This window comes from Knufia obscura, assembly GCF_036327395.1.
Source record: "Knufia obscura strain CCFEE 5817 isolate CBS 148926 chromosome Unknown scaffold_2, whole genome shotgun sequence".
Taxonomy (NCBI): domain Eukaryota; kingdom Fungi; phylum Ascomycota; class Eurotiomycetes; order Chaetothyriales; family Trichomeriaceae; genus Knufia; species Knufia obscura.
The window spans coordinates 165380-191310 of record NW_027042688.1 but is presented as its reverse complement, the minus strand read 5'-3'; the positions used below and the strand labels follow the sequence as shown (position 1 = coordinate 191310).

At 50.9% G+C, this 25931-nt stretch overlaps 10 protein-coding genes across 10 annotated transcripts; 6 read left to right on the top strand and 4 right to left on the bottom strand.

Annotated features, from left to right (window-relative positions):
• Positions 1-580: 580 nt before the first annotated feature.
• Positions 581-1304, bottom strand: PMZ80_001921 (uncharacterized protein; the record flags this gene model as incomplete). Its single annotated transcript, XM_064870358.1, has 2 exons — positions 581-1040; positions 1084-1304. The coding sequence occupies 2 exons, from the start codon at positions 1302-1304 to the stop codon at positions 581-583; spliced, it is 681 nt and encodes a 226-aa protein (XP_064732811.1).
• Positions 1305-2318: 1014 nt separating this feature from the next.
• On the bottom strand, positions 2319-4421 carry PMZ80_001920 (uncharacterized protein; the record flags this gene model as incomplete). The annotated part of the gene is made up of 1 exon (XM_064870357.1): positions 2319-4421. The coding sequence occupies one exon, from the start codon at positions 4419-4421 to the stop codon at positions 2319-2321; it is 2103 nt and encodes a 700-aa protein (XP_064732810.1).
• A 1940-nt stretch (positions 4422-6361) lies between these two features.
• On the top strand, positions 6362-7090 carry PMZ80_001919 (uncharacterized protein; the record flags this gene model as incomplete). Its single annotated transcript, XM_064870356.1, has 1 exon — positions 6362-7090. One exon carries the CDS (start codon positions 6362-6364, stop codon positions 7088-7090), a length of 729 nt encoding a protein of 242 aa, XP_064732809.1.
• Positions 7091-8341: 1251 nt separating this feature from the next.
• On the top strand, positions 8342-9670 carry PMZ80_001918 (uncharacterized protein; the record flags this gene model as incomplete). Its single annotated transcript, XM_064870355.1, has 3 exons — positions 8342-9198; positions 9260-9375; positions 9438-9670. The coding sequence occupies 3 exons, from the start codon at positions 8342-8344 to the stop codon at positions 9668-9670; spliced, it is 1206 nt and encodes a 401-aa protein (XP_064732808.1).
• Positions 9671-10042: 372 nt separating this feature from the next.
• PMZ80_001917 (uncharacterized protein) lies at positions 10043-10762 on the top strand (the record flags this gene model as incomplete). Its single annotated transcript, XM_064870354.1, has 1 exon — positions 10043-10762. One exon carries the CDS (start codon positions 10043-10045, stop codon positions 10760-10762), a length of 720 nt encoding a protein of 239 aa, XP_064732807.1.
• An 888-nt stretch (positions 10763-11650) lies between these two features.
• PMZ80_001916 (uncharacterized protein) lies at positions 11651-13022 on the bottom strand (the record flags this gene model as incomplete). The annotated part of the gene is made up of 3 exons (XM_064870353.1): positions 11651-12117; positions 12166-12732; positions 12785-13022. The coding sequence occupies 3 exons, from the start codon at positions 13020-13022 to the stop codon at positions 11651-11653; spliced, it is 1272 nt and encodes a 423-aa protein (XP_064732806.1).
• A 2157-nt stretch (positions 13023-15179) lies between these two features.
• Positions 15180-16970, top strand: PMZ80_001915 (uncharacterized protein; the record flags this gene model as incomplete). Its single annotated transcript, XM_064870352.1, has 1 exon — positions 15180-16970. The coding sequence occupies one exon, from the start codon at positions 15180-15182 to the stop codon at positions 16968-16970; it is 1791 nt and encodes a 596-aa protein (XP_064732805.1).
• Positions 16971-17054: 84 nt separating this feature from the next.
• PMZ80_001914 (uncharacterized protein) lies at positions 17055-18202 on the bottom strand (the record flags this gene model as incomplete). The annotated part of the gene is made up of 3 exons (XM_064870351.1): positions 17055-17169; positions 17227-17388; positions 17454-18202. 3 exons carry the CDS (start codon positions 18200-18202, stop codon positions 17055-17057), a joined length of 1026 nt encoding a protein of 341 aa, XP_064732804.1.
• Positions 18203-20431: 2229 nt separating this feature from the next.
• PMZ80_001913 (uncharacterized protein) lies at positions 20432-21623 on the top strand (the record flags this gene model as incomplete). The annotated part of the gene is made up of 2 exons (XM_064870350.1): positions 20432-20729; positions 20887-21623. The coding sequence occupies 2 exons, from the start codon at positions 20432-20434 to the stop codon at positions 21621-21623; spliced, it is 1035 nt and encodes a 344-aa protein (XP_064732803.1).
• Positions 21624-24416: 2793 nt separating this feature from the next.
• Positions 24417-25457, top strand: PMZ80_001912 (uncharacterized protein; the record flags this gene model as incomplete). The annotated part of the gene is made up of 1 exon (XM_064870349.1): positions 24417-25457. The coding sequence occupies one exon, from the start codon at positions 24417-24419 to the stop codon at positions 25455-25457; it is 1041 nt and encodes a 346-aa protein (XP_064732802.1).
• Positions 25458-25931: the final 474 nt, after the last annotated feature.

The window sequence follows — 25931 nt, the reverse complement described above, 5'->3', positions numbered from 1 at the left end:
TCTATTTGCGTTGGCTTGTGTGGTTCCGTTTCTTGTTTGGCGAACCTCAACAATGAGTCTGTAAGTGCTATCATGGGAAGCAACAGGACGTTGTAGATATTATAGAGCAACCGGTAACCCTCATTCTCGCATCTCGATACTGGTTTGATACCAGCGTCCTGCTTGGTTCGACATCCTAATATTCGTGTGGTACGTGTCTACTAGCACTGATCTCGCGACGAAGAAAGAATGTGCTATGCCGTGAAAGCGTCTGCGGAAGGCGTGACGGCGAGCAGTCTTATGGTGGGCTTGATGATCAAACATGCCATATGCTCGACCGTAGTGAAAGTTCATGAGACGTCTCGCGCATACATTGAACCAAAAACCTTATAGCGCCAAATTCTACATTGATACGAATTCGCAGAAAATGTAGGTCAAACTGCAACGGATACGCCTGAGCACCCAGCTGAAGCCATCTCAAACATAGCAAAAACATGTTGAAGCATGGACCGGTATTGTACAAGAGATGCTTCACACCGAGAAGAGATATTCGCAAATTTATGCAATAAGACTGCTAGGTAAATTGATGTCATGCAGCTTCCTACCGGTTCACCTCATTACCGTGATAATGGACAACCGTGAACTTCTTCAGATCCTTGGCACCCCTCAACAGGTAAATATTCTCCTTGAAGGGCTCCGTGAACCTGAAATCCAGGTGGTCCTGCACGGATTTCCATCCAATGTGGTGGGAGTAGACCTTGGCCTTCTCCTCTGTTCCGGGAATGGTCAACTCCTCGTCAACCCATCCACCAGCGTTAGCTGTGTATTTGTCCGAGTTCTTCTCGACGACATCCATCAGCTTCTGCATGTCTGCCACGAACTTGTCCTGGTCGGCTTGAGAGTAGTCGGTCGGAAAGTACAATAGCAGAATCTCCGTGGCTGGGGAGGTGCTCCTGCCGAGTACTTTAGATGGCGGGTGGGGTTTGAGGTTGGCGTGGAACACCTGCATCTGGGACAAATCTGCGATTTTGCCGCAGCGCTCGACGTGCGGTCCGTAAGCGCTGTCTAGGTTAGTTGAGTCCGGTGCCAAGAGTTGTTCCTTACTCTGAGTTGATGAAATTTTTGTGAGCATCGAGGGAGTCCCAGTCCACGATGAGATGGGCTTGGGTGGGATGTTCGACCTCGATGCCCCAGTATGCCCGTTGTGCGCCTGGTTGTTTGAGGACTGTTTCGAGGATCTGCTTGAAGACTTTCCCTGAAGGTGTACTCAAGTCATCTGGAAGATCGCCTTCCTTGATGGTGAAGATAGCGATCTCGGTAGTCATGTTTAGTTCGTAGGGAGTCAGTGCACTGAGGTCTATGTCTTCCGTAGTAGTGATTGTTAGACCACGTAAAGTTGTGTCTTGGAGGCGTTAATAAGTATTATATGGACGAAGTTCATGCAGGATCAGGATTCGATCCCAGTCCTTAACTCTAATCCTACCGAGGCGGTTGGCAAGCAAACTGAAACATTTTGTTCTGCGCAAGCGTATTTATTTTTTGATTACATGCAGCACAACTAAGGTACTTGGAAGTGCGAGCAACTGAAGGCTTAGCACTCTCATCTTCTGACGAATCAGATCCAGGGCGGCGAGCTGGAAGATGGGGCTCTTGGCAGAAACTAGGCCTTCAGTTCCTCGCATTTCCAAGTATATCGAGGTTGATTGAAACACAACTTGCTGGAATAAATGCAGCGGCATCGAATAGCTAACCTACGTTGGAGTCATCAAGCAACTCCGGTGGGAGGCTTACCCCAAGTCCACGCACTGCTGGTGTAAGCTGACCTTGGCTGACAAAGCGGTTGCCCGTAAACTATCGACCTCATGAAAACGCTCTTTACCTGTCCATAGGAAAGACAGCATATGAGAAGTCTACAACCACCTTTGTTGCTATGTATTTATTTGTGAAACCTGGTGCACGGTATAGTTCAGCTCTATCTTTATCTAGTATAAGGGTTTTCTTGTTCGAATCGTGTACATTTAGACATGTTGTCGCCTATCGAAACAGAGGTCTATACGGTCGTCCACAAAGCTGTTTTGGATGAGGTCGATAGTTTACGGGCAACCGCTCTGGCTGAGTAGAGACAGAAGTTGGAGCAGTACCGGTATTGCCGAGGTCCACACTCGAACGATATTCCTGTGACCACCCGTAATGTAGATTTGTCCCTGTGACTGGCCGTAATACCCCCTACAGAATGCGTCTAACCATCGCAAAGCTGACATTCTCTCCGTGTTTAAGCACGCTGAATGAGCAAGATGACACCCACCGTTTGAAGAGGGTGCACTTACAGTGCATCATGACTAGATGTCAGACCCGTGAACCAACTTCAAGTATCCGCTCGGTCGACCCTGTTCCCCGTTTCTGGCAATAACCATGACCATCGTGCTGTCTCTGGCAATGCGTCCAGCAACCACGTTACGTCCTTCTTGCGTGGGTGGTTTTGGGGCCAGACCCACGTAAGCGAGGCGGAATGTAAGAGGGGCACCGTCCTGTTGTGGATGTTCAGTAACATGAATATTGGACTCATTGACCGCTATGCCGTCGACAAATATTTCCACGTGGGGCTTCGAAGCACGATCGCTCGAACTTGTGGCTTCAGACATGGTCAGATTCCCTTCGATAGACACGTTCAGGTTTTCTTGAGCTGCAGCGGCAACAGAACACTTCGTCACTTCCAGTTTCGGCCTTGTTCCAGATATTTTACCTTGCTGCGAGGGAATTGCGTCCGATGTCAGCGCCGGAACAAGAGGTGGAGCAATCCTTCTCTGACTCTTCTGCTCGAACACGTATCCCGCTCTGAGGATCCCAACATCGTCGTAAGCTCGTCCTAGCACAGTCAGCCCTATGGGCATCTGTTGAGACTCCAATATTCCCATCGGAACAGTAACACTTGGGGTCCCCAGATGACGCAGAGCCCGGTTCCCGTGACTATACTTGACGCCATTCCTCCATGCGTGCTCAGCACTGCTGTCCTCGGCATCGGCATTGGCCCGAGCGACGTCGCCCACAGCTGGGAACGCAACATAATCGTAGTCGTGGATGCTGAGCCAATCTTCGAAGTAGTGCTTTCGCATATTCTCCAATGCATTGACCGCGTCCTCGAGACGAGGTATGTCGTATATTGCGCTTTTACCTGGACGACTCGAGGGCACGCCGTTAGCCGCATAGCTGGCAAGTTTTGACCAGTGGACTGCGTTTGCTGGTTCGGTGAATTTGACCTCAGGATCCGAAGGCTGGAAGTGAGGAAACATTTTCGTTGGAGGCACGCCATTCAGTGAAGAGATGTGCGAGGAGGCGTTTTCTTGGAGAAAGTCTTCCCACCCGTGGGCGATCAAGGCACCACGCTCAGTAGAATTCCAGTCTTCTGGTAGACGGGGTCCGCTTGCCGCTTTAGGGTTTTCATAAGCTTGTATCACTGGGAAGTCTTCGACTATCTCGACTGTTGCTCCTGCAGCTTCGAGATCGGCTTTTGCTTGGTTCCATACTGGTAGGATCGATTCCGAGACGTACGGCCCACCGTCACATTGCGTGATGTACATGCGTGGTACGGCGATGCGCTTTCCTGTGAGATAGCCGATGTCTCTGATAGAACTGACCGGCCGAGGCAGAATCGTCTCTTGAGCTGGGATTGAGACCCATGACTGGTCTCTCCAGAAGTCTCCGGTAGTTTCCGGGTCCTTGGCCATGATGACATCAAGCAGTGCTAGAAGATCATCCATTGTGCGGGTGTGCGAGATAACGATATCGCAGGTCGGATAGAGCGGCCAGCTTCCTCGAGGAGAGATCATACCTCGTGAAGGAGTGTAAGTAATCAAAGCGTTGTTGGAGGCAGGAGATCTGCCAGACGAGACAGTCTCTCCTCCCAAACCGAACGCAGCGAACGAGGAAGCTACGGAGACACCGCTTCCTTGCGAGGAACCCGACCCGAAAGCAGCTGGTAAGTAGTCTGAGTTGTAAGGGCTCTCTGCACGTCCGTAGAATCCACGAAGCATTCCTCCGTACGCCATAGGGCACATGTTAGTCTTGCCAACGAGCACTGCCCCAGCACTTCTCAGCAAACTGACAAGAAAGGCATCCTCGTTAGCAACGAGATCCTTGAATGCCTCGGAGCCACACGACACAGTCATACCTTTGACCTTGTAGCTGTCCTTGACAGTGAAAGGAATGCCATCGAAAAGACCGTGGGCTTTGCCCAAGGCCCGACGGTCGTCAGAAGCTGCCGCTTCATCGAATATGTTCTCATTGAGCAATGGGATTGAGTTCAAAGCAGTGTTCCTGCAATCATAGGTGCCGATGCGAAGGAGATGCTTGGCGACTAGATCGACAGCTGTCAGTGAGCCTGATGTCAGTGCAGCCGCAAGACCTTCAATGCTAGCCTCTGCAATGCTCTCAGCCTGAGTCATGATGGACGCCGTCCACCGATGTTAGGTACCCTTCAAAGTGCTTGGCAGTGTGCTTGTGATCGGTTGTACAAATTGTTTCCTGAATGTGCAAAGCACCTCAAGGTGGATGAATTTGAAGTCGCCCGCAACCTACAGACACAATCTCACTGCGCACCAATGAGAGCCAAGTCATGTGGCGGTGTTGTCCGTAAAAGAAGACAACCAACGCAATCTTGATTATTACCTGCGGTCGATACTGCCGCTGAAGTCAGCGATCCCGTTAGCCGTAGCTGCTCTCGTACATAGGCACAATCGTGCTGGTAGATGTTGCATTCCCTGCCCACCTATGATACACTCTGTTCGTCTCTACACGCGTGTCTTTCAGATAGGGCTCGCTCAACGACATTCATGTACAGCCCTACTGAAAGACATGCGCAGATAGGCAAAGTTTGTCGAAACACGTGTTGGTAGCTGAAGCAAAGCACGAACGTGAACACGAAGGGGTTACGAGACCGTCGCGCATCATTGGCGAGAATGGAACGCCGAAGTCCGAGCACGCTAGCCTGTCTTAGAGAGTACTACCGACGAGCTCTCTTTGCTCCTGCTCTAGGAGTTGACGTTATGTTCGCCAGGCCAGCGGAGAGATGTCAGCAACGATCACTGCCCAAGCAACTTTTGCATCACCAAGCGTGCCGACATTTCTGGGGATACAAATTTCGTGTTGATACGAGTTCGGAAGGCACGTTCGTGAGCAGTAGAGCGAGCTTGATAGCAAGTATGTAGCATAGTCGTGCTTCGTGGGCTTCTACCAAATACCACCACTGTACACAGAGGTAGGAGGACCTGTCTGCAGACATAAAGGTATTGACAAAGAAGAGACAAGGACATTTGGTGTCCCTACTAGCATTTAGTATGGTCGGCGTACCTTCCCTGTAAGCATAGATCTTCGCTTAAACTTCGGGAGACCCAGCGTCCATGCCATGTCAAACGAAGACAAACGACGACTTCCTAAGGACTTGCAGTTCCACAATCCTGTACCTTTGGGCAAGGCAAGGGCTTCCACGGTCGAGAAAATGACAACTTACCTTCTCGAGGCAAGTCAGATGAATTTGAACTTGAGCTGATACTTTCGGCGAGCCACTGTGCCCGCATCCCGTCTGAAGCTTGATCAACTCAATGATCAGCTGGTCCGGCTGGCTGTTCATTATGTTCATGAGTCGCCCACATCTGAACGCTCGAAGAAAGCACCTCCATCGCTACCGATAGCTTAAGACATTCGGCATCTTCACCCCCAGGAACGGTAGTCTGTGATCTTGGACCGATCTATCCTTGTTTCGACCACAACGACGTGCGATTGACCACAATTGCGTATGCACATCTCATACTCCACGAATCCCCAGTCTGAAATGACTCTTAGTCGCCGGTACCCTACCAAGCTCACGGACAAAGTGTAATCAAGCATAGTCATGCGTTGAGAATCGATCCCGCAAGAGAAAGTACAAGCACAATAGGGTTCGAGCTTCGGGCAGCGGAACAGATCGCTCACCGTCAGACCTTTAGCTGCCAGATATTATCTCTTGAGCCCCCGCGAGGTCTCACTGTTCGGTTGCAGCTGGCTTTGGGTGCTGTCAAGACCCGCCACTGATCGAGCGCAGATCCAGATGAGGTTCTGGGAGAACGGCGTTTGCGAGGTTAAGAGAGACTAGAAGACATCGTTGGCAGCAACTGATCAGTCTGCTACCCGACCCTGGCTTGAAAGAAATGGGTTGGGACCTTGGTAAACTCCCACAATGCCTGAGAATCGCTTCCGGCGAAACTCTACATACCGTGGTCCAATGAGTCCGCACCGTCTGTGATCAAGGTGTGGAACACGAATGCTCCGCTAGCATCAGCTCCCACTAGCGAAGTCGCTGAGGCTATCTCCACGGATCCGAGGAACTCTCATTAAGTGGACAACAGAGATGGAGACAGAGACAGTAGGATCCTCTCGAAGTCGTACACCTGGGAGTTGTCCACTCCTCCAGCCAAAGCAGCATTGTCATACATGGCACCGCAAGATCTTCTTGGAGTGGGTGAATGAGAGATGGCTCACAAAGCATTCTTCTGCCGCAGGTGAACATGTTAAGAGGGAGAAAGATCCGGACAATCGACCTATCGACAACGCATACAGCCTGGACTACTTTGCCCTTCTGGTGGAGTTGGCCATCCTCTTTCCGAAGTATGACTTTTTGTCAGGCAAAGCTGAGCTACGCAGCGGGCCTGCAGTTCACTGCGACAAACTTTGGGAGCCCGTCAAAGGTGGGTCTACATATGTTGATCCATTCTACAGAGAAGAGTCACCTTCCTACAAGGAGAGCAGAACTTTGTTCTTCCTGGGAAGGGAAGTCTTCGATGAGGGCATGCGGCAACAAACTCTGGCTGGGAAAGTCCAGAGTGTGGTGGACCATCTGGTCAAGGAGTGGGACTCGTTGCCAACTCAGCTGCAGAGTGCTCTTGAGTCTTGCCCGCACTGGGAATGGCCAGGTGCATCAACCACTGCAGAAATCGACAAACGATGCTGGAAGACATGGAAGAGAGGGCGGTCATACGCTGGATGGCTGGTCAGCTTACGAAGAGCTGAGTATGAGGTGGAAGCTAGGCACTCTCCAACACATTCTCAGCTTGTTATCATGGTTTCTGTTCTTTGGTAGCAGTGGTTTCCAAGACATGGTTAGAACAAGGTGCGCACAGCAGAAACATTGGTCCTTCTTCGCCAGCCACTCGGCGAGTTGCGTCTTTGGGAAGCAATTGAATCGGCAATATGCTTCCATACGGCATACGAACGATTAGAGGCAACGACACGAATATATCAATTGACAGGGGTCAGCCTCACACCTTCTTGCAAAGCGGCAAACAGTCGCGTCGTTCGCATATCCAATCACCAAATTAGTCAACGAATGTCCTTGTTCGACCTCTTACAATTGTTACACTCACCCGCCACGCATTCAGGAGCATTACGGTCCGCCAGATCAACATCGAAATATCGCATGAATTCGAGCTTGATGCTGACTGCCTCCGCCCATGCGAAGATGGTCTCACTGTGCACACCGGATCCTAGCTCCATGCATCTCGCATGTTGCTGTTAAAAGAGACATGGCATGGAAAGGCTGATGAACGATACTGTTCATGTTTCGACTGCTCCCTCAGGCGCAGCTGCAGCGCGAGCGTGCTGCCTGAGGCATCAATTCATCCTAGTGTTTGGGGCCTCAAATGATTAAACATATCAATGAAGATGATCATTTCATTGTTCAGCTGTGCATGGAAGCAGACATATCTCGCTGCTGGCGACAACGCACGAGCCCTGCATGCCCTGGGACTGCGAAGAACCTCAACGGGTGCTACTTCATGCACGGGACTATGCCTGAATTAAGCACAACATATCACATCTAGCAACGCCACGGTTGGCCTCGAACGACTACCATAGGTTGCAGGAGTCACACAGGCTGGAACCATGACCCAGAATAGCTAAAGACGTTTCCAAATCTTCATTCGAGAACTCGTGTTCCCGGCGATCCTGGACGACAAGTGCTGCTTCAGTACTAGGCTATCCTGCTGTACTATGGTCTATGCGCCTTGATATGCCGAAACTCTTTCAGTTTGACATCAACTGGTGAACGGCGACTCGACCCAGAAAAGCCATTCTCGACGAGATTGTCAGGGGCGAAACCCATTACACGACAGAACGATTCCAGCATGTTTTCAGCTCTTGTGTGAGCCGTTGCCTGATGGACGGACTGAAGGACGAATGTGCCAGCGCAGCGATACGTATAAGATGACGAGATGCCAACTCCAAACTGTGTCAAAACAGCCAACAACTTTCGGATTCAACGAGACGACTACTCTTGACAGCCCAGATACTCCCTAACGCGAATACAAGTCCTCAATCATCGCCGCAAGTCAACATGGGAGCCTTCAACATCCTCAATCTGACTCTACCTCTCCTCGCCTTCGTCGCAACTGTCCCAATCAATGGCGCATCAGCACGAAGACCAAAGCCAAGTAGCTCTGCCGAGCAGACCTACTACCCACCAGCCGCCAACTGCATCGAGTACATGATCCCCGTATCCGTCGCACCCCCAGTAATCCAATTCGCCTTCCCCAAATGGACCGACGACTACGCCCTCACAGACTTCCTAACCGTCGCCACAACCCGCCAAACCTCCAACACCCAATCCCCGATCGTCAATACCGCCATCACCCCCGCCACCTACTCCATCGCAGCCTCCTTCTGCTCCCCCAAGACCCTATCCGCCAAATCCAAAACCGTCCTCCTAGCAATCCACGGCATCGGCCAAGCCCGCTCCCACTGGAACTCACCCCACAACCCCAACGAGTACAATTTCGTGCAACACGCCATCTCCCAGGGGTACTCCGTCTTCTTCTACGACCGGCTAGGTCAAGGCTCAAGCCAGAAGATCTCGGGGTACGTCAACCAGATCAACATCCACGTTGAGATCCTGAAGGAGTTATCGAAGATCGTACGGAGCGGGGAGTACACCGGGGTCATTGGCAAGCCGGAGAAACTGGCGCTCATGGGGTTCAGTTTTGGAAGTTATATTACTCATGCTGCTGTGGGTACGAGTCCGGAAATTGCGGATGCGGTGGTGCTTACTGCGATTGGGTTGAATGGTACGGGGATTAACGCGAATGGGCTGGTGAGGAGTTTTGTGCCGAGGATCGCGATGTTGCAGGATGAGAAGTTTGAGGACTGGGATGATGGGTATCTGACTTGGGTGGATAAATTTGCGCAGATTAATACGTGGGTATTCTCCGGGATGGATATGGACATGGACACGGACACGCAACTGACGTTGTGGCAGGTACTTCAAGCGTCCCTTCTACGATGCCGAAACCGCGGACTTTGCGGAAGCAGCGAAGCAGCCTTTTGGGTTCGTGGAATTCTACACGTTTCCGCTCGGCAATGGCGGGAACTATGGTGAGTCGGGCCACACCCACCCACTACTGCGCCAGAACAACATTAATGCTGACGATTGGTAGATGCCAGTAACTTCACTAGCCCAGCACTCGCAATCACAGGCAAGCAAGACTACATCGTCTGCGACGGTGAATGCGAGGGCATCTTCGAGGAACCAGCGAGGACATTCTACAAGAATGCGAAGCCTTTCGTGCCCTATCTGCATCCGAATGCGAGCCACAACATCAATTTCCATCATAACGCGACGGGTGCTTACAGAGTCATTACTGATTTCTTGACGGAGCATTTGAAGTAGGGAGGACAGGGTGATCTGATTGAGGAAATGTGTGGAATGGAAATTTCTCATTGTTAGAGTGGGTAAGCAACCAGCTGGGCTCGATGGCAGTGAAAGCAAGGGAGAGGAGGAAGATTTACTATCATTAAGCCGGATAATAGTATTGATTTTAGCCGACTACCAGAACGAGCTTCATTCCCTCCATCGGACTGAATGCCGACCTTCCTCTTTCGAACATTTCACAAGTAGCCCCAAAACTGATTGGCTGGCTTGCTGATTTTGTAGCGATGACGAGACCATCGAGTGACACTTATCTTTCTTATAGCTGCTCCTGCCTTGCTCGCGCTTGAACAACAGATTGCCAGCTGACCCTTCTACAAACGAAGAACAACAATGCCAGTATACTGTATTACAGGCGCCAACCGTGGCCTCGGCCTCGAATTCGTCCGCCAGCTCGCAAAAACACCCGATAACACCATCATCGCAACCACCCGCTCAATGTCCTCAGACCTCGACGACCTGAAAGCCGTCTCATCCTCAAACACCCATATCCTAGAATGCGACACCGGAGATCCCAGCTCCATCGAATCATTCACCAGCGAAACGAAGAAGGTTCTGTCCGGCAAAAAGGTCGACTTCCTCCTCAACAATGCCGGCGTGAATTCTGTACCCACACAGAACAGTCTCTCGATCGGCCCGGAAGACCTACAAAGGGAGATAAGCATCAACGTCATCGGACCCGCAAAGACAGTCGAGTCCTTCATTGCTCAGGATCTTCTGGCTCAGAATGCGCGGATCATGAATATGAGTTCTGGACTTGGCAGTATGAGCGTTAATCTGTCGATCAACCCGAGGAAGTGTGCGACGTATGGAATTTCGAAGGCGGGATTGAATATGCTCACGGTGCATCAGAGTGGCGATTTGAAGGGGAAGTTGTCGGATGTGATTGTGATTTGTATGGATCCTGGTTGGGTGAAGACTAGGATGGGTGGTGAGGGGGCTGTGTTGGAGCCGGAGGTTAGTATTGGGGGTATGTTAAAGGTTTTGCATGGATTGAAGGATGGCGATAATGGGAAGTTCTTCACGTATACTGGGGAGGAGGTGAAGTGGTAGACTCGTATAGGCGTGAGGCGGTAGACCGAGGTGCTGAAGACCTCGGTGAGGCAGGACATCGGATGAACGAGCTTCAGCTGACTGAACATCTCTTGTGGACATGCTCGGACCTTCTTCTGGCCCTGGGGTGCGGTAATGCGGAAGCTAATCCTAACGACCTCTTTCGTAGGTAGTGTTGCTGCCTTGACACAGCCCGGCAGCTTCGGTTCGACGTCATTCGCTGCCGGATACGTGATTTGCCCTCTTCCATCAGGCAGACGATGGCTGAGATCTGCGAGGACTTTCCCAGAGATATGCAGCAGCATGGGCTGAGATCAGCACCATGCTCAGGTACCGAAGCTTCAATGAAGAGTCTTGTTTCACTAGCGCGTTCTCTTCTGATGCTCTCGATATTCTTCTGGTGTATCAGGATCATCGTCATGCTATGGCGCCAGTCGACTTTCGTGTTGTGCATATCACAACAAGTAACATATGCGAACAGACAGGGTCGTTCATATCCCTTGGTTGCGTCGCATTTGGAGTTCCATGATCCTGCTGATGTAAGGTCAGATTGACATCCCTTCCTCTCACAGTATTCTGGAACAACCTGTAGCCGCACTCTTGCTTCCGCATATATCTCGCACACAACCCTAGCTGCGCAGCCGATCATCGATGTTGATATTCATATCGTTCTCTTGTTCTTTCAACATATATTGCAGTCCCGCGAACACCCTAAGCACACTTGCTTGCCGAAGATATCTTCCGTTGTGTCGAACATCTCTTTTGGACCAAGCCTGGAAGATCGTTCCTTCGAGTTTTGGAGTATCGTGTAAGGTGACTGACGGATTTGGAACTAGGTCGCTACATCTGCTGGATCGTGGGTGAGGATGCTGTAATGGTGCAGCTCGTTCATTCTTTCTCATGCTTCTTTCCAAGTCTAGCCATAACCACCTCAATTGGAGCTTTTTCATCGCCATACTGTTGTCTCCAGGTATCTTCGGACACCTTGTAGCCGTCGAGCTCCCAAATTTGCTTCGCAGAAGGATGTCTAAGGCAGTTGAAGGCCGAGTTGGAATGTGCCAACTCATTATCAGGTCGAAGTCTGGCAACGCCGGACGAAAAGTCATACTCCGGATATGCCCAGAACATGAGGATGAGCATGGTGAAGAATTGAAGGTTGCTGGAGTTGGCAAGCGCCAGCTTCGGACGATTAGCAGCGCTATGCTGAATCGCTAATGTTCGACATAAGTCCCATTTGTAGCATTTGAGACTTTTCGATCGGGAGCCGTCCTTATTCTTCACCCACTGGAAATCGTCCAACTCAGGTTGGCGGAAAATGAACAAGAGCTCGGCGGCCTGAATGACCTGATCTAAAGCTGTTTGAGCATTAGCTTATGCACGTCTGGCCACAATGTGCGACTTACCGCCCCCTGCACAGATAGAATGCGCAAACTCGTGCATCATCATACCGGAAGGCAATCTTCTCAGATGCTGGTCAGCGGAGGTTTGCTTGTCTCTGACTTCGAGGTCTTTGAAATATCTGACCGCACTACCTTCGAAGAAGCCGTTGTATAACCTGCATACATTGCTTGATTTCTTGAGCCCTGCTCTAGCCTTTGACGCTGTCAACACGGAATCTGCGGACGGCTTGTCGCAGTGCATGCAGTGAATAATGATCATGTCGTGCTTGACCGGATCCAGCTCTTCCAGCTTCTTGTCCAGATTCTGCTCGTCGTGTTGATCGAGAACTTCCAGAACGCCTTGTCTCCAACGTCTCAACGCTTCATCTTCGCGCTCTGCGTCTAGACCATCGTCGCTATCATCTAGCTCGATATCGGTGGATGTAGGACTGTTAGTCGCCGTGCTTGCTTGGCTAGCTCCACCAAGATTGAAACGTTCGATATGGCCGAAGCGGTCGGAGGCCGTAGTTCTGCAGAAAGGTAGCGAGGAGTCGGGTGCTAGTATTCTAGAATATAGTGGTTGGAATATGGCTAGAGCTTGGTCAGCGTGTCAGTTCAACGATGCAGGGTATGGTGAACTTACCACGAATCTCTTTATTCGTAACTGACTGACCCAGAATCATAGTCCTCAGACAATCAAGGAGTTCCCGTGAACGGTCGTCTTGTATCATGCTGTCGTTGGCATAAGCCTCACACACGGCCATAGCACCAAAGCGAGCTTCCTGGATAAGAGACACGATTTGGTCGAACAAGCCAGTGTCAGTTGTCCGCTGCCCATCCACGTCCCGTTCAACACAGGAGACATGGTAACCAGCAGGCATTGCCGAAGCTTTGTTTGAGAGCTAGATATATACAGTAGTTGACGCTTTGCATTGTGCAATTTCGTCGTTGTGCGTCGTGGTCTGAAGATTGTTCCTTCAAGACTCGCAAATGCGTAGCGTAGTCAGAGCAAGGTGAACATCGTGACCTTCATCCATCCGTCCAAAATGGCGCTAGTCTAAGCACTTCCTGCACCACAACTCAACCACTGAACACCCACTCGTAGGACCGAACATCAACGTTACAGGCAACACTTCATCCGAGCAAGTTTCATATCATGCATCTCTGCCCTCTCTTACCAGAAGCCGAGCCAGGATATTCTAGAGAAATGCCAGTCTCGTTCGGCATCTACCTCAAACCTAGAGTGATCGGTGCCAGCAGAAAACGACGACTTACGCAGCAGTCCATCCTCCCTCGCCAATGTGCTTCGACAGAATCAGTCTTGGTCTCTACCATACAAGCAAGGCCGGCGTGTCCTGATGAATGCAGAGAGTAAGGGTTGAAGAGTCTTGAGGCGCGACATATCTCGATTTTGAGCAGTACCGAACAAACCCGTGCTCCTTGGTCAGATCCGTACCACGATCGTACGCACCGCAACTGTTTCTAGGTCACTCCCAGCGCCGTCATCTCGATTGCGCCCAGTGCAAGCTTAGATCCAGGAGCCAGCCTGGGAGGAATCGAAGGACCACTCTCCAGCATACAAGATCTGGAGATACCAGGACACCCTGACACATATGGACGCTCGGCAGTGACCTAAATCCATGGTGGATGGAACTGCGTGTGATCTGTGAAGGTCCGAGCCATGGTATAATGCCCTTCGAGACGGTGACACACATCATTCATATCGAATGCTGCTCCATCTGCTTCCAAAAGCCAAAGGCAACGACCTGTTAGAGCAAGACACATATTTGCTATGGCCTTCAACAAACAGCCGGCTTGTGCAAACTGAAGTCATAGGTACCGTGAAAGCAAACTGCGTGCCTGGCTCACCAGCTTGTGAGAGATTTGGAACACAGCTGTAGAAGCTGAAATAAGTGGTGGGGCGCAACGGCCTCGCTGGTTTCATCATTGAGGTAGCAAGACGGGCTCAACCGTTATTCTTGTCCAAAACAAATCTTGGTCAGGGGGCCATCTCTGTATTGCTGGCAGCAAACTCGGGTCAGTAAGAATAGTGATGGCTAGCCAGCCAGCTAGCCGTCTATGACAACTTCCAGGGGGTCACCATCCGAGGATGTACTCGCATGGTAGACTACCACCTCGTGACGTTTCGAGCGTCTCCGGCTCCCCTTGAAGCCAGGATGAGTATCAGTGGTTGAGGCATGATCAGTCATCTGGAGATGCCTCATCACTTGTGTGAACAAGATCACTTTGCTGTCGGATTTGGTCCGTGCCTTGCATACTTACCCGGATCCATGATGTCTTCGATATTCTAAGCGACCCGGATCATGATCAGCCTGAGCATAGTGTTTTCGCGGTTGACGCGCATCATGCTGGCTGCTCAGAGCAGCCTGCCGATACATGACCAGGTCACATGAAGGTTGCTCGCCAGAGCTTCGGTCGGTCGGTTTGTCGAGGAATACTTCAAGCATGGCTGAGTCGCTGCTATGATGCTGCAGCAAATCAAGGCACGACCACTTCGAGGATGGTGAAGGTTGAACGTCTGGCTAGGCGTTCGGACGTGCTCAAATTAGCGTGACAGTACGGCACCAATCAAGTTTGGGTGGAGAAACATCCTTGTCGCCTCCATCAACAATCGCTGTCCTTTGTGCCATGCTCGTTTGGAGACGGTGTGCTTGTCACGCAAGACTCAAATGATAGTGTTCGTCGACGTTTGAACAGTTGACAGATGCTTGAGGTCGAGTTCGCTCAGTCTTGTTTCGACTGTGTGGTTGATCTGGCATATGATCTCCCTCCATGTCTCCGGGTCGTGCAGTAGAGTCGTGCCAGCTGCATGCTCTGCGCGCAGCACAAAAGTGAACAACACCTCGAAATACTGCTATTGAGCTACGATTCCTGCGAGAACGGAAATGCTATTTCTGCCACAGGTCGTGTTGGGAGAAGGAGCGATCGTTGATCGCGTGGAAGGCGCGACTTGGAGATGGTCCCCGCATCGTATTCGCAACAAACGGTACCGAAGCGGGCCAGGCCTCAGAAAGAGAATGGAATGGAACGTCGTGATGGAGGACTCTGCCAGTGACAAGCATCAGATAAGAGATCCAACATATGCTTACGTTATAGGGAAGCCTGCAACGTTCTACGAAACCGCAGCCGAGCACGATCCGAGCAATACCATCTGTCTAACAATGGCGTCTGCTTCTTCCTCCCAAGTTGGGTCAGGAGTAGAAAGGCTGAACTTACAGGAAGCAGGCACGAATGATCTGCGGACCCAATTGAAGGGTGTCGTAGATCCTCGGTACAACGATGAAGTCGTGCACTTTCGAGGCATACCTTACGCGACCATCGCACAGCGCTTCGCAAAGCCAGAAGTCAGCAAGCATTTCCCGGGCGAGACGACGGAATACACAAAATACGGTCCAAGATGTCCTCAAATCGACTTCGACACTCGAGACTTCATGCAAATACCCAAGACAATAGCCAAAGATGAGAAGCAGGAAGAGGACGAACTGAAATGCGCGAACCTCAATGTGACATGTCCAACCTCGACCACAGCCACGAATCTACCAGTCTTCATGTGGATATATGGAGGAAGTATGACAAACGGATTCGGCTCTGCACAACAGCGACTAGGTGATCCTGGACCACTGGTCGCACAGTCAGTCGAGCTCGGAAAACCCATCATCCTCGTCACGATACACTACAGGCTCAACATCTTCTCCTTTGGAAGCGGCGAAGGTGAAGTCAACCTCGCCCTGCAGGACCAGCAAGCAGCACTCAAATGGATCAAGGCGAATATCAGCAAATTCGGCGGCGACCCGAAAAACATTACCGTGGGCGGAGAATCAGCCGGAGCAATCTACACCCACGCTCTTCTGGCTTCGGGCGCAGAGTTTGAGCGCGCCATCCTCCAATCTGGATCTTTATACACCTCCCCACCGCAAATAGATAGAGCAGGCTCCGGTCTTGTAGGTCTGATAGAAGGAAATCTACAGCTTATGGACTTCGACAAAGGCAATCAGAGCGGCCAATTCGGACCAGAAGCGTCAGTGTCGGGAGCACCCGCTGAGCTTCTGATCCAGACCCTCAAGGACCTAGCGATCACGCGCTTCTGGCTATGGGACGAGCCATACCTCAAAGACTGGGACAACGACAATCGTGTATTTGGAAAGCTGAAAGGCCTAATACTTGGCGACACCAAGCACGAATGGGTTCTATGGCATGGGGCATTCCGCAAGCTCAAGGCAAAGGACATCCTCAAGTGCTTTGAGATAAAGGAGAATCCAGAGGTTGGAGCTCAGCTGGCAAAGGTGTACGGTATCGATGGGTTGGAGGAAGACCACGATACTGCTCGAAGAGAAGCACTCCACTTTCTCGGTGATGCACGGTTCTGCGCGTGGCCGCCAGCAATCAGAAAGAATATCAATGCAGCTGGCGATAACACGAAAGCATACCAGTACTACTACGACGAAGGCAATCCATTCCAGGACAAGCACAAATCTAAAGCAGGCCACGCAGTTGATCTTTTTGGTCTTTTCGGCGGCTATGATGAAGAGGTCAATGATGAGACACGACGAGTCGGCAGAATGATGAGGACCAAATGGATTGATTTCATCAATGGCGAGGAGCCTTGGGCCACGAACGAGACGTATGTATTTGGACCCGAGGGGATGACCGGGGCTGTTGATCGAGACTCAAATGCTGCTGTGAAGAATCTAAATCCGAGGAGAAGACAGGCTGAGATCGATGCGATTCAAAAGGCAGGCTGGAAGGTTGTTGTGGAGATCTGGAAGAATATGACGGGTGCTGCTGCAAAGGCTGCCGCCGAAGGGTAGTTTCAATTGCGGTTTATCACAACGACCAGGTCAATTACGTCGGCCAAACCGTGATTATATCTGCGGATGAGAATTCCTTCACAATCACAACTTCGCCTTCTCACTCTGCCCAAGCACGTTCCCCACAAATGCATTGTCCAGCTCCGTCCACTCCTGCAACTTCGTCTGCTTAACCTCGATGTGTGGCGCGATACCCTTGCTGTTCAATGTTAGCATCTCAGCCAGCAAAACCATTGAAGTAAAGAGAGCAACCCACAACATAGCCTTAAACGCCTTCGTACTCCCATGCGCACCAAGCGCCTTAGCATCCTTATACCTCTCAAACAACAATACCTGATTCGGCGCCTTCGGTCTCGTCATAGTACAGTACGTAAGCACATCCGGTTCATTGGGCAGAACCCAATCAGATGTATATTTCCTGGCAACGTCAGCACACACATCCCACTTCCCCAGCAGCACCCGCAAGAAAAGCAGATAACATACCCAACAACATCAACGACTTTCTCTCTCTGCCCCTCCTTACACGTAAAGATAGCAAGCATAACAATCGATCCCTTTCCAGCACTCGTCGTCTCACCGCGTGCCACGAACCCAGCGCTGGGATACCAAACCACCAACTCCTCCTCCCGTTCATAAAGTCCCTCCGCTTTAACACGCTCCCGAAACTCACGGAACCAATCCTCCGATTGCTGAGTCGTAAGCGCGGATTTATCGGTGTAGATCTCCATTCCGCCGATGGTCAGCTCGCGTTTATCCTTGGGTACGAGTTGGGAGGGGGCTTTGGGGCGGGTGGAGGGGGTGAAGTAGGTCCAGGTTGTGCATTGCGAGCGGGGGGAGCGGTAGTAGGGGGCCCCGGCGTTAAGGAGGGAGAGGGTCTTTGAGCGGGCATCGGTGCTTGATGGGTGAAGGGTGCAGAGGAGGGCGATGGCGTTGTTGGGGTGGGGGGTGCTGGGTGTGATGTCGGATTCTGTGGGGGATGGGGCGGCTGATTTTATGGTTGATTTGGCGTTGCTGCTGCTATTTGAGGTGTCGGATTCTGTAGGTGAGGGAGCTATTGTCTTGATGGTTGATTTCACGCTGCCGCTGGTGTTGTCGCCGCTCGAACTTGACTTTTCCGGCCTTGTCGGGTCGAGCGTACTAGCTTTGATGTTTGGCTCTACGTGAGAGGAAGAAGACTGGGAGTCCAGGTCACCTTCTGTGGGTGCTGGTGCTATATTCTTTGGGTCGGACATGGCGTGATCGCGTAAGCTGGATTTGATGATGCAGGACAGAAGCAGTGACAGCTAAGGGAAGAGATGAGGACAGGCTGCCGGGCGATAATGTCTAGTGGTCTTCAAACCGTTAATCATGATGCTGGTGGCTTGCCAGTCGTGCCTCGGCTTGCTGTATATGTATGACCAATCAGAGGTCATCGGCAATACGAGTGGAACCAAAGCCTACCTGGGTACCTGAGGCACAATTTATCGTAGCAACGTCCGCATAACCTGCCCATAATTGCGCTTGAAATAATTAAGCGCGCTAACCGTACCTGTCGCCTCCGCCTCTGACGCCACCCGTATTCATTGACTACAGAATGTCCTTAACGAGCACGTATACAGTGTAAGTGGGCAAGACGATCCACGCACCATTAGGAATGATCCAAAGCACGAACACGTGATACGTCGAATTGTGTCCGATGTTCGCAAAGCCCGAGGAAGCTTCATTGAGCCCTAGAGACAGTTAGCAGACGTGTTCTCTACCATTCTGAACAAGAGAAGACTCACAGTAAAGCAACGTCTTGCTCACAGTCATCACTGCGCCCGAGAAGCAAAGCAATACCGCGAATCTCGCGCTGTCACCCTTCATCTGTAACTGGCAGATACCCTTATAGCTCCAGTCTGTCGTTTGAAGGCCAGCGACATAGAGGAACCAACAGTAGAGGAGATTTTCGGGTATATTCATCGCGCTCTGAGCCCCAGTAAACCCCAACGTGATCATTCCATACCGGCAACCCCTAGAGATAATCGACGGTACCGTACAGGGTATGCGGAGCCCACCATGAAGAGTAAAGTGCTCCGCCGGGCATTTTGTGTGGACGTAGTTGCACCTAGAGTGTGTCCCAGATGACGAGCGGAACGGCGATAATCAGCCATGCGAGCAACGGAAATGGCGGTTTATATATGTACTCTGTTCTGTCGTTGAAGTTGAGAGGTCGCCGCTCAAGGCTTGAGTTGGACTAGTAGGTGGACTTGTGTCCGTCATTCGCCGGCGCTGGCTTGGTGAGATTGGACATTCGAGAGGTCGCCAGTTGGATGGTTGCTGGTTGTATGCAGGAAGTGATCGAGCCAGTGTTTGTAGAGGAGTATGCGACGAGGTTACGTGATGAGATGCTCTGTTAGGAGGACTTTCTGCTGAGAACTCCAAGGCTTTGTGATTGCGCAACGATCTGCGATGAAGTTGAGTCTGCGATCCTTGTAGCTGACGTTGTGAGGCGTATAGCGAGCAATTGAGAGTCATGTTGGCGGTGGCTTGGACGTCGTGCTTGATACTTGGTACCTTATTCCGGTCACCGGTGCCGGGCCGATTCAGGACCCAGGACGGGTAAGGGTTTCCAACTCGCGAGTACGAATATACTCGCGAGTAGTACTCGTCTTATATAAGCCTACTAATTGGGGTAATTTCGGTAAAGGCTAGCTGACTTTGAACCCAGAAGAATTGCTACTATAACCTACTAGGAGAAGAAGGTACTTAACTCGGATACCAAGGCTACTCGCGAGTATACTCGTCGTCGAGGACCATCACTACTTACGAGTACGAGTGCGAGTATACTCGCACTCGTCACTCGCGAGTCAGAAGCCCTGGGACGGGTGCTGCTTAGAGAGCGCGCAATAGTCAGGCAAGCCGCATGAGCCCCATCTAGAGCATCAAACCAATGGATACACCGGCACAAGCTGAGACCTACCATTTCGCGGCATGTTATTTGGATTGTGACCTCGCGTGATTGAGTGGACGTCAGGGCTGATGTCAATAAATACGAATACGACACCAGTCTAACCAGAAAATCGGGCTCGGCGTATCGGGCTTGGCGTTGTGTTAGCTCTGAATATCTCAACGAGCTCACACCAGCCAGGGATGGAAGTCAGTGAACACGGGCCGAGATCGCAAACGTGGTGAGATACACTGACAAAAATGCCAGGCTGAGTTGTCGAGTATGACGCAGAGTCACATCCAGACCATGATCATTTAGCATGACTACGGATTGGCCGCCGATGGGGGCGGCAAGTAACTGTGTTGCTGGACAATGACGCCGCCCGAACTGCATTGGCAGAGCAGGTAGATTGACATATAAAAGGGTGATCTGCCCGCGCAGAAGATGACTATACCCATCCGAATACCAGTCTCATTATTCCAACATCTTCTCCAGCTGTAACGACTCTGCTAATCCTGCCACTATCATGCGCTCGACCATCCTTCCAGCCGCGATGGCGCTGACAACATGCGCATTCGCTGCTCCCACAAAAGGAACACCCACGACTCAGCCCAGCTTCGCAAACATTCCAATTGGCTACGTGGCGGGCTTCAGAAACCCCAGTATCCAGTCGTCGGTTGGAGGCCAGGCTATCTGCATATCAGGCACGATCGACGTTACAGCGTCAGCGAAGAATTTGCAGATCAACTACCAAGAGCCTGCAAATTCGAGTGAAGTCACCGAGCTTTGTCGAGACCTTCCAAATCAACTCAACGGTCTCCAAGCGGCTCGTCGGCAGCGAGAAGAACCACGTTAGCGGAACTTATGGCATATACTCGCAGCTCTGCTTTCCAAATAGCACGATCAACGCTACAACGGTTCAGTTCCTCATCCACGGTCTCGGCTTTGATCGAACCTAATGGAACATCGCGCCGGATTACTCCTACGTTGACTATGCTGCCGAGCAAGGTTACACAACCTTCAGCTACGACCGTCTCGGTTCTGGGCTCTCTGACCATCCAGATCCGATACAGACAGTACAAGCACCCCTGCAACTTGAGATTGCGCACGAGCTTGTCCAGCTTCTGCGTACCGGTGGTATCTCGAATCACACGTTTGAAAACGTAGTTGGCGTCGGTCATTCCTTCGGTAGCTTTCAGGTCGCTGGTCTCTTGTCACAATACCCAGACGACTTTGATGCAGCAGTCTTGACAGGCTTCTCCACGGACAGGAGCGGCTTCGCCGTTGCCTTCGCAGGTGTAGGTCTAACAATCGCCTCACAGAGCCAGCCTCTTCGCTTTTCAGATCTATCCAACGGATACTTCACCTCTGCCGCTATCCAAGGTACGCAGCACTTCTTCTTCCGAGAGTCAAATTTTGACCCAGCACTCCTCAACATCGCCGAAGCGACCAAGCAGACCATTACAGTGGGCGAATTCATGACTACTGGCGCTCTCACGCCCTCTCCAAAATTCAAGGGGCCGATTGATGTGGTCATTGGCGAGAACGACCTGCCGAATTGTCATGGAAACTGTTTGTTGCCGTACAACTTGGCTGCTGCTGTGAAGGATGCGCTCTATCCCGCTGCGAGCAACGGCTCCAGTTGGTATCTCGCGCCAGGGACTGGACACGGATTGAACTTCCACTATGGCGCACATATGGCATATGAGCATATTCATGACTTCGTCAAGAAGAATGGGTTTTAAAGCAAAACATGAAGCTGTGACGACAGCCATAGAACTGTTGGAGGACCACGTGAGCCGGAAAATAGATGGCTTATGGGTGCTTACCTGGCTGCGCACTAGGCGGAGCACACTGAGCAACACCGGGCACAAGAAGTTTACATGTACATATATATCATAATGCTTACTATACTAATGCTCCCAAGAATCTCCCGCGACTTCGTATGTACGCTGAAGTCGTGAACGCACACTGTCCCCTTCCATTCACATCACCCATCCACGCTGCCGCTACCGCTTTCACCTGAACTTTGAAGTGGACTGCACCTAAGCTGCCGGTGCTGAGAAGTAGGTAAGCCCCAGTAAGGATCACGACTGCCTTGTTCTTATCGTTAGTCTTTCTTTAGCGGACAAGGCTGTCTCGTTTAGTTAGTATATAAGGTCTGTTCAGTGTCTTTTATAATAGCGCTATCGATTACCCTACGTTTAGTTGAATATAAAGACTATACTTTTTCTATTACCTTAGTTCCTTAGACTGCTGCCTAATATCTTAGGCTATTAGAAAAAGGCACGTAATAAAGCTGAGTCGCATAGCGAGTCTAAGGCTTAACTTATATTTTAGCGTGAATGCGTAGTATAATCTTATCTTTCTATTTACCTCTACCTTTTTATTACTACCTAGTGAGTTTTATCTTTTTCTTATTTTCTAAGTATTATAAAGCGCTAAATCTCCTTAGAAGCTAGGTAGTAGAAGAGTATTAATAGGGGAAGAAGAAGAGGTAAAGGGAAATAGAAGGGTACTTTTAGAGTAGAGGAAAGTACTACCGAAATTTTTAAGTTAAAGATAACCCTTTCGCTTCGGCGATTTCTTAGTTACTTAGGTAGGCGTAGTATAGATTTCCGAACGCAGCCTCGAAATTTTAGGCCTTTTTAGTCTAGTCGTGTTGCTGTAGAAGTTAAAAACTCTATTTTGTGCCACACGGTTACGCTTCTTTTAAAACTGAGCGATCAGACGCTCCGCCGCTTAAAACGCCTGCCATGTGACCCTGTTATCTCGCCTAAGGCATAAAGGCATAAAGGCGTCAAGCGTTGGTGCGTCTGATGAAATGAGGTAACAACCCAGCTACCAACCTGCACTTCGAACGTCACATCCCGCAGCTCTTGGGTGAGATAGGATGGGAGATCGTCTTACACGCTGGCCCTCCAGTCGTCTACAAGCTTTCGCTGCTTGGTCCCATTCTGAGCCTGCATCCGATACACACAGCTCAGCATTCGAATCGACCAGCCGCTTTCTTCGGCTAGATTGACATGTAACTAGGTACTCCGTATCAACCAATGACCTATCGGCAATTTGCAGTCAAGTACCAAGCAACAACTAAAGTCTGGGCAGATCACCTTCCGCAGACATGTACTGCGCCATAGCCCCTGCACATTCAAGTTGCTGACTGGTCAGGCTGTCTGGCCTACTCCATGGAACGACGATGTCCGGGCTCGCACGACGGCTCGCCTCGACAGAACTTGGGGCCATAGCGATGTCTACCGGCGGCTCCCAGACAGAAGTCTACTGCTCTTCAGCAGGTCTTCGTTCTCCTAGCTTTTGCATATCGTCTTGCTATCTCTTTCTCCGTGTTGCAAACTTGCGATTCGTGTCGTTATCCTATCATGATTCGCACCTGAGAACTTACTATCTTTGTTTGCAGAAAAATAGGACTCGCGCTCAGCTGTGATGGAGCAGACATGTCATTATCGCCCATTGCAAAATACAGCCAAGGAGCCAGAATCAAATGTTTTTGACGAGGACGCAGTCCCCCGAAGGACGATGGATGACGATACTACGAGAAGCGACCCTCAAGCAGCCTCGAGCGAAACGTCTAAAACTGGTCATCGATATGTGCAAGTGCTGACACGCACTCTGTGGCTTCAAGCCTTGAAACAGTCTTTACCTGGAAGCACCACTAGGGAACAGCGCAAAGTAGCTGTTTATCGAAATCGGACGGTCGCCATTGTCCACTCTGTCCTTCATCTAGTCCCGCTCGGGGGAGCACTCAGTTTAGTCTTACTCAACGCGACGACCACAGGCTTCCCCGTCTGGCGATATGACCCGACATGGAATACCGCAATACAATTCGCAGCTAAATCTCTCGAAATATTGATTCAAGCCTCTCTGGCCGATGTCTATCTTAGCTATGTACGACATCAGCTGTTAGAGTCTGGCAGCGTTCCCTTGGGTGTCCTGTTTGGCCCGTTGCAAACAACTCACATCGCTTACCTTTGGTCACTTGATTTCTGGGGAACCCTTACTGCAGGTCAACTGGCCATACCGCATAAAGTTGTGCTGTTCCTTTTTTCGTTCAGCATTATTGCCCTGGCTGCGCTCGTCGGACCTTCCAGCGCTGTTGCCATGATTCCGCGACCCATGGCCACGACGACCGCGAGATACTTGGTGTTGTTCGATGAACTGCAAACCCTGCTTCCTCAGCAAGTTGGATTCTCAAATGTCCCAGAGGTGTACTTGTGAGTGCAGGGCTACGTCCTTGTTGAGCTGAGCTTACAGAGTTGCAGCACCCATACCTCCCTTCAGACCGTGCTGTCTCGATTCTACTACGATCAAGTACTCTTGGGCTCACGAGAAAGCTTCGATGTGGTGGATGGGTGGGCTGCACGCGCAGCCTATGTACAGCCCACCTCGAACGACATGCAAACAGCAGCAATTACAGCAGTAACTATGCCACTCGGCATGCTCGCACAATCATTGGACCGCCATGACTTGTTCAGTGGTTATGATGCTTTGATCACATCTTTCTACCAGCCTGTGTCATTATGCAATGCCTAGCCAATACTTTTGTCCCAGGTCGAGACCCCGATATAGGGAGCTTAGTATTTCCTGGCAGTGAGCCAGAACTTTCTCAAATTGCGACGTACGGCGAAATCTTGCGCGAAGTTACCAACGGATCAAATTCGAGCTTCTCCGTGAGAGCCGCACCCAGCTCTCCCGCGCGTCATTCGTCATTGATGGTCCTTGCGACGAATACCGGGTTCTTTTTCAACGAAACATCCGATGAGATCTCCCCTGCATGGGATTTTGAGACCTGTACAGTTGATGCAACTTGGACTAAGGCTGAGTATAACAAGACATGGACAACAGGATTAACCGCCGTCAACGCAGACAAGATAGTTGAAGATCAGACGCTTACGCCCGACCTATCCAGCCGTGTATTGCTTGACACAAACTTCGTCGAATTTGCAAAAGAGCCTCTCGTAATGGCTAACTGGACTGTTAACTACATCAACAAAAACTTGTTCGCTTTCGCTTTGGCATACGCCCTTTCCAATGTGGCCCCCGGAAATGGCAGTATCCTTGGCCTGTCGGATTCCACCGGCGCACAACGCACAGCTGTCAAAGACTACCTTGGAAACGAAAACCTTGACCCTGACACAGAGACCTACTTATGGACAGCACCTGAACCAAATGGAACTGAAGTACCGATCTTCGAGCGTATGGAAGTTCACTCCGTTCGGGACGCTTATGGCTACAAAATCGATTCCACGACAGTCACATTATCCATCGTGGTATTGCTCATCTACTGCATTATCGCCATACTGCATGTCGTCCACGGTATCGCAACAGGCAGGGCCGGCAGCAGCTGGAACACAGTCAGCGAGCTTTTCATGCTCGCGCTAAATACCCAACCGCCGAGCCATATCCAGAATACCAGCGCTGGTGTCAATACATTTTCAACCTTTCGAGAGCCGGTCAAGGTCAGAGCCAACAAGCATGGTTCACTGGAGGTTGTGTTCTTGGACGACCCTGCACAGAGCAGCCTTGATATCGAGGATGTCAAGCCAAATGAGGCGTACTGAACCCCACATCATGGATTAAGCGCCTCGTGCTGATCGAGAGTTCTTCTCGGCCTCAGTCGAACATCTAGGATCCGTCCTAGATGTCCCAGTGCACGCAACTTCAGAACCACGTTCTTTCCTAATCTGCCCGACGATATATACTCTGCACCAGGGCCCTCATGGACGACGCATTGACCATCAACCATGCGGGGAATATCACCAGATGGAAGCTATTGCTTCGGCTTCCAGCTTTTCTCACAGCTTGCTGAGCAGAATACACATGGAAGACAACCCATACGTACTTGATGTTAAGCACTGACGCAAGTCCAAAGTCAACTCCTGAAGCAAGAGCTCGCAGACAAGTCTATTGCCGGCGATTATCCTCCGCCATGCTCGACACCAAGGTCTGACCTCGTTGGCATTCATCCAGTCGTGCATGTCGAGGCCACAGCCAAAACCCCATTCACGCTTTCCAGAACCCAGTCGTCACCCCAC